Consider the following 16,773-nt stretch of genomic DNA (forward strand, 5'->3'; position numbering starts at 1 on the left):
ACTGTTAACAACGGATGAGGAGAAGGCTGAGGTACTCAACAACTTATTTGCCTCAGCCTTCACTGGCAAGCTCTCTTCCCACACCTCTCAAGTGGATGAACTGCAAGACAGGGACTGAGGGAACAAAGTCCCTCCCACTATAAATGAAGATCAAGTTCATGACCGCCTGAGAAAACTGAACATACATAAGTCTACGGGGCCCAATGAGATGCATCCCGGAGTCCTGAGGGAATTGGCTGATGTAGTTGCCAAGCCACTCTCCATGATATTTCAGAAATCATGGCAGTCAGGGGAAGTCCCTGGTGACTGGGAAAGGGGAAACATCACACTCATTTTTAAAAAGGGTAGAAAGGAGGACCCCAGGAACTACTGACCTGTCAGCCTCACCTCTGTGCCTGGGAAGATCATGGAACAGATCCTCCTAGAAGCTGTGCTAAGGCACATGGAGGACAGGAAGGTGATAAGAGACAGACAGCATGGCTTCACCAAGGGCAAGTCCTGCGACCTATCTGGTGGCCTTCTACAATGGAGTAACTACATCAGTTGGCAAAGGAAAGGCTATGGATGTTGTCTATCTGGATTTGTATAAAACCTTTGACATGGTTCCCCACAACATTCTTCTCTCTAAGTTAGAGAGGTATGGACTTGATGGGTGGACTGTTTGGTGGATGAGGAACTGGCTGGATGATTGCATCCAGAGAGTAGTGGTCAATGGCACAATTTGTGGATGGACACTGGTGAGAAGTGGTGTCCCTCATGGGTCCATCTTGGGCCCAGTAATATTTAATATCTTCATCAATGTCATAGACAGTGGGATCAAGTGCAGCCTCAGAAAGTTTGCAGATGACACCAAGCTGAGTGGTGCAATGCCTGAGGGACAGGATGCCATCCAGAGGGACCTGGACAAGCTCGAGAAGTGGGCCCAAGTGAACCTCATGAGGTCCAACAAGGCCAAGTGCAAGGCTCTGTACCTGGGTCAGGGTAACCCCCAGTATCAATACAGGCTGGAGGATGAAGAGATTGAGAGCAGCCCAGTGGAGAAGGACTCAGGGGGGTACTAGTGCATGAAAGATTGGACATGAGCCAGCAATGTGTGCTTGTAGCCCAGAAGGCAAATCGTATCTTGGGCTGCACCAAAAGGAGCATGGCCAGGAAGTTGAGGGAGGTGATTCTGCCCCTCTGCTCTGGTGAGACCCCACGTGGAGTCCCACATCCAGCTCTGGAGCCCTCAGCATGGGAAAGACATGGACCTGTTGGAGAGGGTTCAGAGGAGACCACCAAGATGATCAGAGGGCTGGAACACCTCTCCTGTAGGGACAGGCTTAGAGAGATGGGGATTTTTCAGCCTGGATAATGCTCCAGGAAGACCTTATTTCAGCCTACCAGTACTTAAAAGGGGCCTAAGAGAAAGATGAGGGGAGATTTTTTAGCAGGACCTGTTATGACAGGACAAGGGCTAGTGGTTTTTAAACTGAAGGAGGGGGATATTCAAGCTAGACACAAGGAAGATTTTTTTGCAATGAGAGTGGTGAAACACTGGCACAGGTTGCCCAGAAAGGCAGTAGATGCCCCATCCCTGGAGACGTTCCAGGCCAGGCTGGACGGGGCTCTGAGCAACCTGATCTAGTTGAAAATGTCCCTGCTCATTGCAAGGGTGTTGGACTAGATGACCTTTGAAGGTCCCTTCCAACCCAAACTATTCTGTGATTCTATTATTATAGAATCCACAGAATGTTAGGGATTGGAAGGGTCCTTGAAGGATCATCTAGTCCAATCCCCCTGCCAGAGCAGGAACACCTAGATGAGGTTACACAGGAATGTGTCCAGGTGGGTTTTGAATGTCTCCAGAGAAGGAGACTCCACAACCTCCCTGGGCAGCCTGTTCCAGTTCCTCTGTCACCCTCACTGTGAAGAAGTTTCTTCTCAAATTTAAATGGAACATTCTGTGTTCCAGTTTATAGCCATTGCCCCTTGTCCTATCACTGGTTGTCACCGAGAAGAGCCTGGCTCCATCCTCGTGACACTCACCCTTTATCTATTTATAAACATTAATGAGGTTGCCTCTCCATCTCCTCCAAACTAAAGAGACACAGCTCCTTCAGCCTTTCCTCATAAGGGAGAGGTGCCACTCCCTTATTCATCTTAGGTGCCCTGCACTGGACTCTCTCCAGCAGTTCCCTGTCCTTCTTGAACTGAGGGGCCCAGAACTGGACACAATATTCCAGATGTGGTCTCACCAGGGAAGAGTAGAGAGGGAGGAGAACCTCTCTCCACCTACTAACCACCCCCCTTCTAATACACCCCAGGATGCCATTGGCCTTCTTGGCCACAGGGACACAGTGCTGGCTCATGGTCATCCTGCTGTCCGCCATGACCCCCACGTCCCTTTCCCCTACGCTGCTCTCTAATAGGTCATTCCCCAACTTATACTGGAACCTGGGGTTGTTCCTGCCCAGATGCAAGACTCTACACTTGCCCTTGTTATATTTCATTAAATTTTTCCCTGCCTAACTCTCCAGCCTGTCCAGGTCTTGCTGGATGGCAGCACAGCCTTCTGGCCTGTCAGCCACTCCTCCCAGTTTGGTGTCATCAGCAAAGTTGCTGACAGTGCACTCTATTCCCTCATCCAAGTCATTGATGAATATATTGAATAATACTGGTCCCAGTACCAACCCCTGAGGCACTCCACTAGATACAGGCCTCCAACTAGACTCTGCCCCATTGACCACAACTCTCTGGCTTCTTTCCTTCAGCCAGTTCCCAGAACTATCAATTGCTCTTCTGTGTCTATTTTCTTAGTTGTGTCAGGCCTGAAACACCTCTCATGCATTTTCAACATCTGTAGGAACCCTTGGCTTGCTCTGTGTAATGTTTCTAAGTATATAAATAAATGACAGAAAGTGCTATCGGGCCTATGATTTCATCATTAGGCCTTAACTCATTACCACAGCTTTTAGCTCTGTAACTTTTTGTCTTATTTGCAAAGGCACCCTGCTTGTTCTTACCCTGGTTTTGTTCTTCCAAGCAACATATCCCTGGTGGTCAATTTGACTGTGCTTTTCCTGAAGGTAAGATTATACCCAGTTGTGCAAACCTAAGATCTGTTTACTGTGCTGTGTTTCTCCAACAAAAGTACGTTCAAAACAGAAAGAATCAGGTCTGTAATAAACCAAAGAAGAATTTGTAGGTCTTTTATGTGTATCAATAGTTCAAACTGGCAGAGGTAAAAGGCAAGAAGATACACAAGCTGGTTATCTTGATTTGTGAGCAGTTATTTTGTTTGTCTGGATGGTGTTGTGTTTTCTTTCTTACTTTGCACAAAACGTGCAATGAAATTTAGCCACGAAGTCTAAATTGGTGTTTGATGATGAAGGTTACTAATAAATGCCACAGATGCATCACTGTTGCGTATCTGGATTTTAGCAAAGCTTCTGACACTGTCCCCCTTAACAGTCATGGACAAACTGATAAAGTGCAGATTAGAAAAGTGGATGATGTGGTGGGAAGAAAAGTGTGTGAATGTCTGTGGTTGAAGACCTCTGATTAGGGACAAAAATGATCTGTGTTACTCAATTTCATTACTTCTGTTGCTAAGATAGCATCAAGGAAGCAATTGTTTTCAACTGTTTCTTCTGGTGTCACTACTTCTGCTATACCAGTAGGTGTCTCACAGTTCTCAAATAAGGAAATAAAGGCTGCAGAAAAAAAGAAGCTTTCAGCAGGCACATCCTAATGAACAGGCCACATGCTTAAGCATATCTGTGAGTGCCATCATAAAAAGATGCCATATAATGCGCCTTGGCAGCCCTCAGGGAAAGACATTTCTTTATATGTCAGGTGTCATTCTCAGGTACACTGTTGGGTGTCAGTCTAGAGGTGACTCAAGGCCAGGTGAGTGTTGCACTTGTTTTTGAGGTAAACAGCTCACTACTGGGCTTCCTTATGGAACCAGCTGCTGAAGATATAACGACCTTCTACCAAAACAAATCATATCTGAACACCAAAATCACAGGCATAGGCTTATGAATGTGGGCTATGCTAGCAGAAGGCTTTGTGGGCACTGCTTCAGTAGAGGAATAATGCAGCATAAACCTACATGAGACAGCTTGAGCTTGAGCACGTGGCCACTGAGTGCACTGGTTCATTTTCTCCTTGGCCACCTGCTCCGTCCTGTCATTTCCTCTACTGGTGCTCTGACACTCACTGGACTCTGGGAGCTTATGCAGTGCACAGAGTAGATAGAAAAATATTTGATGTCAAAAACCCAAGTAATTTCCTGCAGGTTAGTGAGCTGAAAGGACCTAGTGTAGGTTTCTGTGAGTACCAGAGCTGCCCTCACGAGACACAGGACTATGTGGCTCAGGGAGGAGTAGGGGACAGTGGAAAACAATGCTCCCTGTTATGCTGGCTGTTTGATCAGCTTAAGATACTCTGTCTGGGGAAAAGAAAAACCAGGGAGGGAAACTTTTACATTCATAGACCTGCTTGAAGCATAGCCCCCAACAGAAATGCAAGAAGTAGCTGTGGACCTAGTGCTATCTGAAAGGGCTAGATAGCTGTGAGCAAAGAAGGAAATATGACTTTGGCATCTTTTGCAATACATGGAATAACATCAAAGCAATGACAAGAGTCTTATCCATTTCACTTTGTACTTGAAGAACCACAGAGAAATTCCGATTGTGACTAAGGCACAAAAGGATGTTCTGAGGGTACAGGTAACTTCCAGGCAGATGTTGTGGGAACTCCCTTCAGGTGAAGTAAAAGGGCAGTCAGCAGAACTGCTACTTTGGACTTCCAAAGGGTAGACTTTTATCTGTTTAGGATGCTGGTTATCAGAGTCCCTTGGGAGACAGTCCTGAAGGGTAAAGGTGTCCACAAAGGTTGGTCTCTGTTTAAGAAGGAAATCTTAGAGGCTCAGGAGCAGGCTGTCCCCCTGTGCCTAAAGACAAGCTGGCAGGGAGTAAGACTGGCCTGGCTGAATAGGAAGCTTCATCTGGAATGTGGGAATAAAAGGAGAATTTATAACCCTTGGAAGAAGGGGCAGGCTACTCAGGAGGACTAGAAGGATGCAGTGAAGCTATGCAGGGAGAAAAGCTGAAGGGCCAAAGCTCAAGTAGAGCTGAGCCTGGCTACTACTGGAAAAGGGAAGAAAAATGCCTCTATAAATACATTGGCAACAATAGGAAAGCTGAAGGAGAATCTCTACTTTCTAGTGGATGTGGAGGGGAAACATAGTGATGGACAATGAGGGAAAGGCTGAGGTACTAAGTGCCTTCTTTGCCTTAGTCTTTAACAGTAAGACCAGTTGCGGTTCAGGTACACACTCCCCCTGAGCTGGAAGACAGAGACAAGGAGCAGAATGAAGCCCATATAATCCAAGGGGAAGTGGTTAGTGACCTGCTACATCACTTAGACACACACGTCTATGGGGCCAGCTGGGATACACCCAATGGTGCTGCGGGAGGTGGTGGGGATGATCACTAAGCCACTTTCAATTATTTATCAGCAGTCCTGGCTAACTGGGGAGGTCCCAGTTGACTGGAAGTTGGCAAATGTAATGCTCATCTACAAGAAGGGTCGGAAGGAGGATCTGAAAAATTAAAGGCCTGTCAGTTGGACCTCAGTGCCAGGGAAAGTCATGGAACAGATCATCTTGAGTGCCATCACATGGCATATACAACACAAACAAGTCATCAGGCCAAGTCAGCACAGGTTTATGAAAGGCAGGTCCTGCTTGACCAACCTGACCTAATTCTATGACAAGGTGACCTGCTTAATGAATGAGGGAAACAGTATCCTGGGGTGCATTAAGAAGAGTGTGACCAGCAGGTCGAGGGAGGTTCTCCTCCCCCTCTACTCTGCCCTGGTGAGGCCACATCTGGAGTACTGCATGCAGTTCTGGACTCCCATGTTTAAGAAGGAGAAAGAATTACTGGAGGGAGTTCAGCGGTAGGCTGCGAAGATCATTAGGGGCCTAGAGCATCTTTCTTATGAGGAGAGACTGAGAAAGCTGGGACTGTTCAGCCTGGAGAAGAGAAGGCTGAGAGGGGATCTCATAAAGGTTTATAAATATCTCAAGGGTGGATGTCAAGAGGATGGGACCAGACTTCTTCCAGTGGTGCCCAACGATAGGATGAGGCGCAACAGGCACAGACTGAACTGTAGGAGGTTCCATCTGAATATGAGGAGAAACTTCCTTCCTCTCAGGGTGCCAGAGCACTGGAACAGGCTGCCCAGAGAGGTTGTGGAGTCTGCTTCTCTGGTGATATTCAAGACCTGCCTGAACACATTCTTGTGCAGTCTGCTCTAGGTGTACCTGCTTTAGCAGGTGGGTTGGACTAGATGATCTCCAGAGGTCCCTTCCAACCACAACCAACCTGTGATTCTGTGACCATTCTGTGAATGGTTGTGGATGTTGTGAACTTAGACTTCAGTAAATTCTTTGACGCTGTTCCCCATAGCATTCTCCTGGAGAAGCTGGCTGCTCATGGCCTGGATGGGTGTACTCTTTACTGGGTAAAGAACTGGCTGGATGGCTGGGCCCAAAGAGCTGTGCTGAACCAAGTCAAATCCAGTTGGTGGCCAGTCACGAGTGGTGTTCCCTAGGGCTCAGTATTGGGGTCAGTTCTGTTTAATATCTTGATCAGTTCTCTGGATGAGGGGATTGAATGAACCCTCAGTAAGTTTGCAAATGACACGAAGCTGGGGGGGAGTGTTGGTCTACTTGAGAGTAGAAAGGCTCTGGATTGGCTGGATCATTGGGTTGGGGCAAATTGCATGTGGTTCAACAAGGCCAAGTGCTGAGTTCTGCACTTGGGTCACAACAATCCTCATGTGACTTAGCAGCTGGTTGCCTGCAAATCAATTGTGTAGTCTTTCCCAGGCAAAAGGTGGTTAACATCCACATCACACATCTCACTGAAAACTTTAGAAAGTTCATGATATAAGGCCTTCCTGCAAAGAAATCCAGAGAAATACATGTGTTAAAAAAAGACACATGCTGCTATTTCTGCAGGTCACTTCTAGGGTCCTCTGACATCACTCTGTCTTCTGGATTGCACCTTGTCATCACGAGAGCTTTCTCTTCTCCCCACAACTGCCAGTCAGCACTGCTCTAAAAACCATAGAGGCTACTGTTCATGTTCATATCTAAAGAATGCTGGTAACCTGTAAGGAAACTCGAGCCTTTCCTACGGTTAATTTAGAGTATATTTTAACAAAGTTCTTGTTAAAAAGCCTTCCTGCAGCTTTCCATGCACTGAAATAAAAATGAAGATGGTGGTGTTTCATTCAGGAGGCTTCCATGTACATACCATGATTCAGGAAAAGAAGTGCAGAAATTTTTCCACAGTGGGCATTTCTTTCAAACAGGCTCTTGGGCAACTTGCCCTGATTTTAACAAGTGGTTCTCCCAGACTGAACCAAGGCACCTTCAAGCCCAACTCTGAACCTCCTAACTGAGAACTCTTATGTCTTCTCCTTCTAGTCTGGCCAGGAGGGAGATATTCACTGCATTCTCCTGCCAGTGGCAAACTCCATGGTCTCTAGCAGAAAGAGCAAACAAACATAGTGGTAAAGTCACAAAGAGTCTTCTGATGTGTCAGACTTGATGTGAGGCAGCTTGAGAACCAGGAAGAGCAAAAGTGAGCCAGGCGGGTTCATGCCCTATTGTTGGCAGGGAGGGAATTGAAGCCGTAGAAGAAAAGAGAGCACTAATCAAATAGTGGCATCAATAGAGTCTAGAAGCAGAACAGCAAGTTTTATATGCTTTTTCCTGCTTTTCCTGCCCTGAGCTGCACTTTGTGGCTGGCTGAGAAACTGCTGGTTTAAACTCCATATGGAAAGAAAAAGCAAGTAGCAATCTGTGCTGCCTTTTAAAATTTTTTTTCAGATGATTGAGCAATCCTTTTTCTCCAGAATTGTCTGTTTAACTGTGGGACGGAACTCATACAGCCTAAGAGGACAATGCTGAAAATCGTAAGCAATCTGCGCTTAACTCCTTGAGAGTTTGTTGCACAAAGGAATTCATATCCCTGAGTTACAAGCCCAATGCAGCCAGTTTACATTAGTGCACCAGAGGAGAAGCTGCAGTAGCTGAGGAGCATGAAGAACATATATGACATTAATATCTTACTCAGCATTACTGAGAGTGGGGAAAACAGCCTCCTACAGAAGGGCAGGGCAGACAAGGGGAACTACTTGGGCTGCCACTCCTCAGTGTGCTGGTAACTGGGGATCTGAGCCATCGTGTGCCTCAGCTACACTGGAGGCACTGACGCTCCTTTTTCACTCTGGCTCTTTGGTGCTTTGAGTTCACTGGGGATGGGTAACCTACAAGATGACCTGAATTTTGAACTGGGCCTGAATAGGTGTCAGTGTCTGAAAGAAGGAATAGGACTAATAATTGTAGTAAATGGGAGGCAAAGCAGATGTTTGTTGCTAGGGTTAAACAAGAATTCGGAGGAAGAGTTTTGCTGGGGGCAAGTACTTGCATGGACCTTTCAGTGGAGAAGGCTGTGACAGAGGAGCTATCTTCAGTCCTTACCCAAACCCCAGGCTCTGCTTATACAGCAGAAGTGTGGCAGGTTTTCAATGTTATAGCATGTATGACTCAGAGACTTTTATCATTAATTCTCAATCTCCTTCCTAAAATGAAATCTGTCAGTTGTTAGATTTGTGCTTTCACATCAAACAAATTATTTCTGTGCAAGAAGTCTGTTCAATTGGACTTTCCCCAGTTGGAGTCTTGTTTGTCTGTGCTACCTGCACAAAGCACCACCCCAATAACAAGAACACTTAGTCTGTATGGGTAAGAGCTGAAGAAACTTTTGGGGAAGGTTCTTTGCAATAGTAACTCTCATGCACCAGCAGTGCAGTTAGAGTAAAAGAATCCAGCATCTCCATTTCATTATAGTGAAACATTCACACGGTGTGCTCATTTTTCCAAATTATTTTCTTATACAAAACCTTCATTCTATCTAAAACAATGTCCCAATAAGAAGTCTTTTATTGCTATAAACCACAAATTACTCAGGAAATGAAGAGAATTAAAGGGTCAGTGACAAATTGTGTGAGCAAGTCAACAATACCAAAGCAAAAAAACATGGGTCATATGGAGCCCTGCAAAGAAGGCTTGATTGAACCTCTCTAAAGTAAGATCCTTTGAACAACATCCAACTTTTAAAAATCTTGTAATCTCGGCCTAGAGGAGAAAAAGATTTGGAAAGCCTAATGGGCAGCCATTAACAAGGAGTTTCCAATATTTTTTTTTTAAATGGTTCAAATGTTATGAAATACATGCATCATCTTATATGGTTAATAGAAGATACAAGCGATTTTCTTAATTTTCCTCTTATATCAGCGTGTATGTCTTTATACTTGAGTCCAGTGCTGTTTTTCTGAGTTTAAAGTTGGTATGTGAAAATACCAAAGGATAAATGAGACAGGTTATGTAGGTGGAAAGGAAAATGGATTGTCAAGGGGTGAACATAAGAGTGGGCAGTTACTTGGCAAACACTCTGTCAAGGTCCTGGACAGGCATGTGTTGTTTGGAGAACCAATTCTATGTTATCAGGTATGTTGAAGCAAAAACTGACTTTATGGTCACCTTATTGTCACTAAAGCAGCTTATGATTCAGTTGTCTCACCAGCTTTTTACACTGAGATGAGTTAATAAAACAGAATAGAAACAGGGAACAGGGTTATAGCAGTGCTGTGTTTCATGTAACTCCTTTTTACTCATCTCCCAGACAAATATATCCCATCCTCACCACCCTTCATGTTAGAGATAAATTAGTATGAATTAGAATTAGAATTAGAATTAGAATTAGAATTAGAATTAGAATTAGAATTAGAATTATCCCATTAGCCATGCCAGGAGGAAGTTTCTCTCTTAGCAAACACACTGAGCAAGGAAAGTGCAACCTGAAGTTCAGAAATCCTTCTGGTGGTCCAAGGCACAGAGCTGTCTCCCTCTTCTACTCTGTTTGCCTGCTGAGGACTGTCACTCAGAATGACAGTCAGCGCAGGAAGGCAAGGCAGAGGCAGGAGGTGCCAAACGCAACAAGAAGATGTGGAGTGTGAGGACAGAACCACATCTGATGCCTCTCTTGGTGCAGGCATGCTCACACCAGAAAGGCAGAGCCATCTCTACTGGGCTCCTGCTTCACCTTATCACTGCAGACAATCAGTGTGGTGGGGAATGCAGAAGATGAGAGCAGAAAGAAGTATGGTGACTGTCACCTTCTCCCACCTGGCTTTCCAGATACAGTCTTGAGATACCTGTAAGAACTTCAAGCATGAGCCACGGCATTGCATCTGGAGTTCTTTTGGGTTGATATCAGACTCTAGATTGCTATGTGAAATTTTGACCCAGAAGTGAGCTCTTCAAGTCTGAAAGCCTTGTCTGAGAAGGACGGTCCATTCTAGTCTTGCTGTTCGATAACCAGTTCTTCTTTGACAATAGAAGGGAAGGTGATAATAAATCAGGAACAAAAAAAAAAAAAAATTATAGGTGGGGAAGAAAAGTAAAAAATTGTGCTTCTCTATTTACATCTGAAATTGCTAGCTGCCACCTTGAAAATATTAGAAGGCATTATAGTCACAAAATGTTTTACAAAGGCAGCACATTGCATGCACCACTGGAAGCAAGTGGCAGCAGTTGCTGGTAGGTACAGATATGCACCCTGTGGAAATTTTCCACCCATGTGGAAATTTGGTGGCATCTACCTGGACACAGACTTCATTGTCCTGAAGAACTAGAAGAACCTCACCAATGTGCTTGGTACCCAGTCCAAGTATGTACTGAATGGGGCTTCTCTGTCCTTTAAGCCCAAACACAAGTTCATAGAGCTTTGCATGCAGGACTTTGTGGAGAACTACAACAGCTGGATCTGGGGGCACCAGGGCCCACAGCTCCTAACACGTGTCTTTAAGAAGTGGTGCTCCATCAGGAGTCTTCGGAGCAGTACGAGCTGCAAAGGAGTGAGTGCTCTGCCCCGTGAGGCTTTTTATCCCATTCGGTGGCAGGACTGGAAGAAATACTTTGAAGTGGTCAACTTCTCGGAGCTTCAGCCCCTCTTTCATAACACCTACGCAGTGCATGTATGAAACAAGAAGAGCCAAGGGGCAAGGTTAGAGATCCCATCACAGGCTCTGCTGACTCAGCTGCATTCTCAGTTCTGCCCTGCCACGTATGAAATCATGAAGAAGGACTCCGAATGGCAGTGACTCAAGGGTCACCTAAGAGGTGTTGCCGGGGAGCCCGCAACTCTCCAGCTGTTCCACCATCAATGAACAGAAGATAAAAGCCATTCATGGAGTGTAGGTGGAGCTTGTAGCTTCAACCGATGTCTGTGCAGCACTTTGTCTTGATTTTAGCTGCCCACCAGCAACACTTTGTTTCTTTTCAGAACCTTTCTTCTGCTCTGCTTGGTCAGGTAGAGAAATCTCAGGAGGAGAGCAAGTGCTGGGACACTCGTGGCCGCCTCCATCAGCCTTTTAGAGGAGAAAGGCACCTTTCTGTGGCTGTAAACCTGGAAAAGGCCTTTGTAGAAATGCATATCTCATCTCCTGATTCTCAGGACTTCTGAAGTACAATCCTCAAAGCAACAAAGGGAAATGGGAGACCAAAGAACAGGAAGTGAGGAGGAAGTAAAGGATGTGCCAGATGACATGTCCTGAGAAAAATGTACAGGAAAACAGAGAAGAAAGAAAGGGTCAAAGGAAATTATTTTTTTTTTTTCATTCGCTTCCCTTCTGAAGCCTCTGGTAGAGGACGCTTTTTTGTTTCCAGTTGGGCAGGCTGCTGCAGTCTCTGTTTGACATCATAGATCTAAAGATGTGGAGATTTGGTGTGAATAAGAACATAAGGATCTGAGGTTAGCTTATCATTTAGAAGGATCTCTTGTGCACCAATGATGTATTTTATTATAGTGGCAAATTAATACCCTGTGATGAGTAGGAGAGTTCATCCACCTCACTCCTTAAATTGCACCTGACACAGGAAGAGCTGAACTATGTTTTACAATGAGTTTATGACCAGATGTCCTTACCTGCATCTAAGATAAGTATCAGATATTTCAGCAACTGGATGGATCCTAAAGGAAAGGTGTGATATTTCCAAGTATTTTAAAGGTTACAATGGGATTGGTAGGGAACACATGCTGTCAAAATTCAAGGGGTGTTCTAATGGCCGCTTTGATGACCAGTTCCTGAGTGTATAAGCATTCTTCAACACACTCAGTGATATAAACGGACGCTGTTTTCACCCCCTGCTCTCACTGTCACTACTCTGTGGGGTTTTTTCACTGCTTTATTCAGAAGCAGCTGCACAATTGTCAGCCCTGGCCCGGTGTGTGGTCAGTGATGCATGTTTTCTCATTCCACTGGTTCCTTCTTTTTGGGCCATTTGGGTTAAACAAAAGAAATCTTGTTGAGCTAGGAATCCCTAATGGAGATGGTAAAATGGTGTTGGGTGATCATAAAGTCCCAACAGGGGACTCTACTGTGGCAATACCACAACTTAATTACGGCAGTGTTTGGGACCCACTGCAATGATGTGACTTGTTCTTTCCATTTTTTTTTTTCCACTGTAGAGTCAATGTTCTGAGCTTTGATAAGCAAAGAATCAAACCAAAGCAGCCTTTGGCTTTTTTCCATTTGTCTTCCAAAAGAAAAATAAATACAGTTTTTACTATTACTCCTCTCTGCCAAGATGTTTCATTTTGTTTTGTGAGGCGTTGGTGGTAGCGCTGAGCAATCTCTTAGTTCTTATACAGAATCACAGAATGGTTGGGCTTGGAAGGGACCTCTGAGGATCATCTAGTCCAACCCACCTGCTAAAGCAGGTACACCTAGAGTAGATAGTACAGGAACATGTCCTGGTAGGTGTTGAATGTCTCCAGAGGACACTCCACAACCTCTCTGGGCAGCCTGTTCCAGTGCTCTGGCACCCCAGAGTAAGGAAGTTTCCCCTCCTATTCAGATGGAACCTCTGTCCTGGTTTTGTTAAAAAACAAGTTTCTCTTTTAGTGAATTTGCCTGTCAGCTAAAGCTTTCATATTAGCTGCATTTTCCTGGAGAACCAGACACATGTTTTGGTAAACATAGCAATGGAATACGAAGTTATTGATAAGCATGGATGGATATCTCGCGAGAGGGGCAACGAGAGACAAGTGACCAAGAAACTGACCAACTGTGTATAACATTCCATTCACATGAATACTTCATGTAAAGTGGGAGATCATGAGGATCTCATTCTCCTTTGCCCTTCTTCATCCCTTTTGCTTATGGCTGGCATTAGGAGAGGACCTTGCTAGTTGTCCCTGGGAACTGAGGCCTAGTGGGAGACTGAATCCAGTTTCAGTTGGCTGCAGAGTCCAGTCCAGGACTTTGGGTGCCAGCTCTGCAGTTGCTGAGACTTTCAAGATTGGTTTTGTATATTTTGCATTATTTTCTCTATTCTTATTAGTAGCATTAGTAAAACATTTTTAATTTTTCCAACTCTCTTATCTCTGTCCTTCTTTCCCTCTCGATCGCCTGTCCTTAGTGGGAAGGGGGGAGAGGGAAGGGCAAAAGGGGGGAGTGGCGGGGGAGAGGAGGTTAACAATACATCTGCCAGGGTTTTATTGTCACCCCGCTATCTAAACCCTCAACAACCTCCTACACTTCAGTCTGTGCCCATGGCCCCTCATCCTATCATTGGGCACCACTGAAAGGAGTCTCATCACATTCTCTTGTCACTCACCCTGGAGATATTTATAAACAATGATGAGATCCCCTCCCAACCTTCTCTTCTTCAGGCTGAAAAGCATTTAAAAGTTGCATCCTGAAGTGACTCACTAAAATTAGGAGTGTGGAATGAACATGGGACAAGTTGAACATAAGGACACGTGGAAAGAAGGCTTGGTGGGACTACATGGCATCTTTGGTACTTGAGCGGAGGGAACAGAGGAAAGTACAGTGTGTGGTACTGATTCCTAATCTAACCAGCTATTGCCCCACCATTCATGATTTGCAATCTATCTGAACCAAGGCATTTTAGTTTCATTTGGAAAGCTTGGATGTTGTGGAACAGGAAACCCCATGAGAAATTGTGTTGGTTACTCCCTGGGCATTGGGATACAACCTCCCTTAGTAGTGACTGTGTCTGTGCTCCTGTAGATCTAAAGTGGAAAGCTTGTGCTACAGGCATTCATTGTCTCACCTGCCTTTCAGAGCTTGATTTAAAGACCTTGGAGCCCAGGGGAGCATTTTGAGAGACTGTAAAAAGACTAGTGGGGTCTGGAGTCAAAAGCCAGGGAAACAGTTTTCTCTTGAGATGTAAAATAGTTGTCTGTACTTTCTTCATTGCTGATATGCAGTCAAAGATGATGGGAAGTGGTGAGGAGGCTCTAGCTGTTTCTTGCCCCATCTTGTTTGTCCTTGAGCTCCTACAGGTTAGCTGGTATGCAGGTGTGCAGTACATCAAGGGGAGAGGCCAGGGGTGGAGGTAGGTGCATAAAATCTGGCAAGATAAATAGGAAAACACTTTTAGGCTATAGAAAACTTGGTTTGAAAAACAATTTACAGAAGATATTAATGCTACCAATGTTGTTATTTTTCCAACTGCAGAAGGAACAGGGAGCCTGATAGAGAGGGAGGAGGTCAGTATTAGATGAGAAATCGAAAAAGAGTCCAGAGATCAGTTTGAAGCAAAACAAAACTCTTTGCTGGGTAGAATAACCAGCTGGATGGCTGGATCCAAAGAGTTGTGGTGAATGGAATCAAATCCACTTGGTGACTGGTCACGAGTGGTGGTCCCCAGGGCTCAGTCCTGGGGCCAGTTGTGTTTAATACCTTTGACAATGATCTAGACAAGGGTATTGAGTGCGCCCTCAGTAAATTTGCAGTCAGCATCAAGTTCGGTGGGAGCGTTGATCTGCTCGAGGGTAGGAAGGCTCCACAGAAGGATCTGGACAGGCTGGATAGATGGGCTGAGGGCAGTGGTATAAGGTCCAGCAAGGCCAAGTGCTGGGTCCTGCACTTGGGTCACAAAAACCCCATACAATGCTACAGGCTTGGGGAAGAGTGGCTAGAAAGATGCCCAGCAGAAAAGGACCTGGGGGTGTTGGGCAGCAACTGGCTGAATATGAGCCAGCAGTGTGCCCCGGTGGCCAAAAGGCCAGCAGCACCCTGGCATGCATTAGAAATAGTGTGGCCAACAGCATGCTGGCATGCATCAGAAATGGTGTGGCCAGCAGGACTTGGGAAGTGATTGTCCCCCTGTACTTGGCACTGGTGAGGCCCCACCTTGAATATTGTGTTCAGTTTGGGGCCCCTCACTACAAGAAAGACATTGAGGTGCTGGAGATAGTTTAGAGAAGGGCAACGAAGCTGGTGAGGTTCCTGAGTAGAAGTTCTATGCAGAGCAGCTGAGGGAAGAGGAATTGTTTAGCTTGGAGAAAAGGAGGCTGAGGGGAGACCTTATCACTCTCAACAGCTATGTGAAAGGAGGTTGTAGCGAGGTAGGTGCCAAACACTTCTTCCAAGTAGCAAGCAACAGCACAAGAGCAAACAGCCTCAAGTTGCATCGGAGAGGTTCAGATTGGATATTAGGAAAAATATCTTCACAGCAAGGGCTGTCAGGCATTGGAACAGGCTGCCCAAGAAAGTGGTGCAGTCACCACTCTGGAGGTTTTTAAAAGACAAGGTGATTGAGCTGCATCTCAGAGTGCCTCTCAGAATGAATCTCATGAAATTCAAAGAGATGCAGCTGGTGAGGGATAACTCCATGCACCTGTGGACCAACAAGGTGACCAGGAACCAGCAATGTGCTCCGCTGGCAAAGAAAGGCAACAGACTGCTGGGCTGCATTACTTAGAGCATTACCTGCAAAGTTAAGGGAAGCAATCCTTGCCCTCTGTTGAACATTGGTGACACAGATTTGGAGTAAGTGTGCCCCATTCTGGGCTTCCCAGTTAAAGTGAGACATGGACATGCTGGAGAAGTCCAGTGAAGGACCAGTAAGATAAGGAAGGGACTGGAGTATGTACCATAGGAAGAGAGGCTGGAGAGCTCTGGTAATTTTTTCTCAGAGAAGAGCAGGCTTGGAGTGTGTCTTGTCAAAGTGCTGATTGGGGGTGGGTGGGGTAAAGAAGACAAGCCAGACTCGTCTCTGTGGAATCCAGTGACAGAATGAGACACAATGGGCACAAATTGAAATATGGTGGTGGTACAACACTGCAACAGTTTTCCCAGAGAGGCTGTGGAGCCTCTGTCCCCAGACACGGTCCTGAGCAACCCGCTCTAGGTGACTCTGCTGTGAGCCGAGTGATTGTGCAAATGATCTCGAGTAGCGCCTTCTAACCCGAACCCTTCTGTGATTATGTGGAGCCTGACCTGATGCCTGGAGAGCTCCATGGATGAAAGGGCTGGGAAGAGCTGCAGGTGCTTTCCAAAGAGCTTCCCCAGTGTTGGCATCATCTGAGTCTGTCCGTGGTGCTGCAGCGCTTGGAAGGATTTGGGGAGGGGGGAGGGGTTTGGGAAGCTGCAGAGTGATAGGCCTGGCATTTGTTGTAGGCAACTGAGTAGAACTGCACTAAGTTCTAAACTTAGTGGCTGCATGGATAAAGGTGGTATTTTATGATTGTGTCAGTGTGTCTTCTGTAAGGGAAGGTCAGCTGCCACTGAGTACAGGGACAAGGGGAAGTCCATCATAAAATGAGGGACACCTCATTGAATGAAGCATCAGGCATAAGAGGGAGTATTTCCAAATGGATGAGTTTATTAACT

At 45.7% G+C, this 16,773-nt stretch overlaps 1 protein-coding gene across 1 annotated transcript in view; it reads right to left on the reverse strand.

Annotated features, from left to right (window-relative positions):
- Positions 1-16,773, reverse strand: part of LOC309451822 (poly(U)-specific endoribonuclease-like) — a gene marked incomplete at both ends in the record, with an annotated part of 53,106 nt that overhangs the window by 16,236 nt on the left and 20,097 nt on the right. Inside the window, 1 exon segment of the mRNA XM_082075912.1 lies at positions 3,570-3,695. Within this exon segment, the coding sequence (XP_081932038.1) occupies positions 3,570-3,695 (126 nt within the window).

This window comes from Streptopelia decaocto (genome assembly GCF_964273445.1).
Source record: "Streptopelia decaocto genome assembly, chromosome: 1".
Taxonomy (NCBI): Eukaryota; Metazoa; Chordata; class Aves; order Columbiformes; family Columbidae; genus Streptopelia; species Streptopelia decaocto.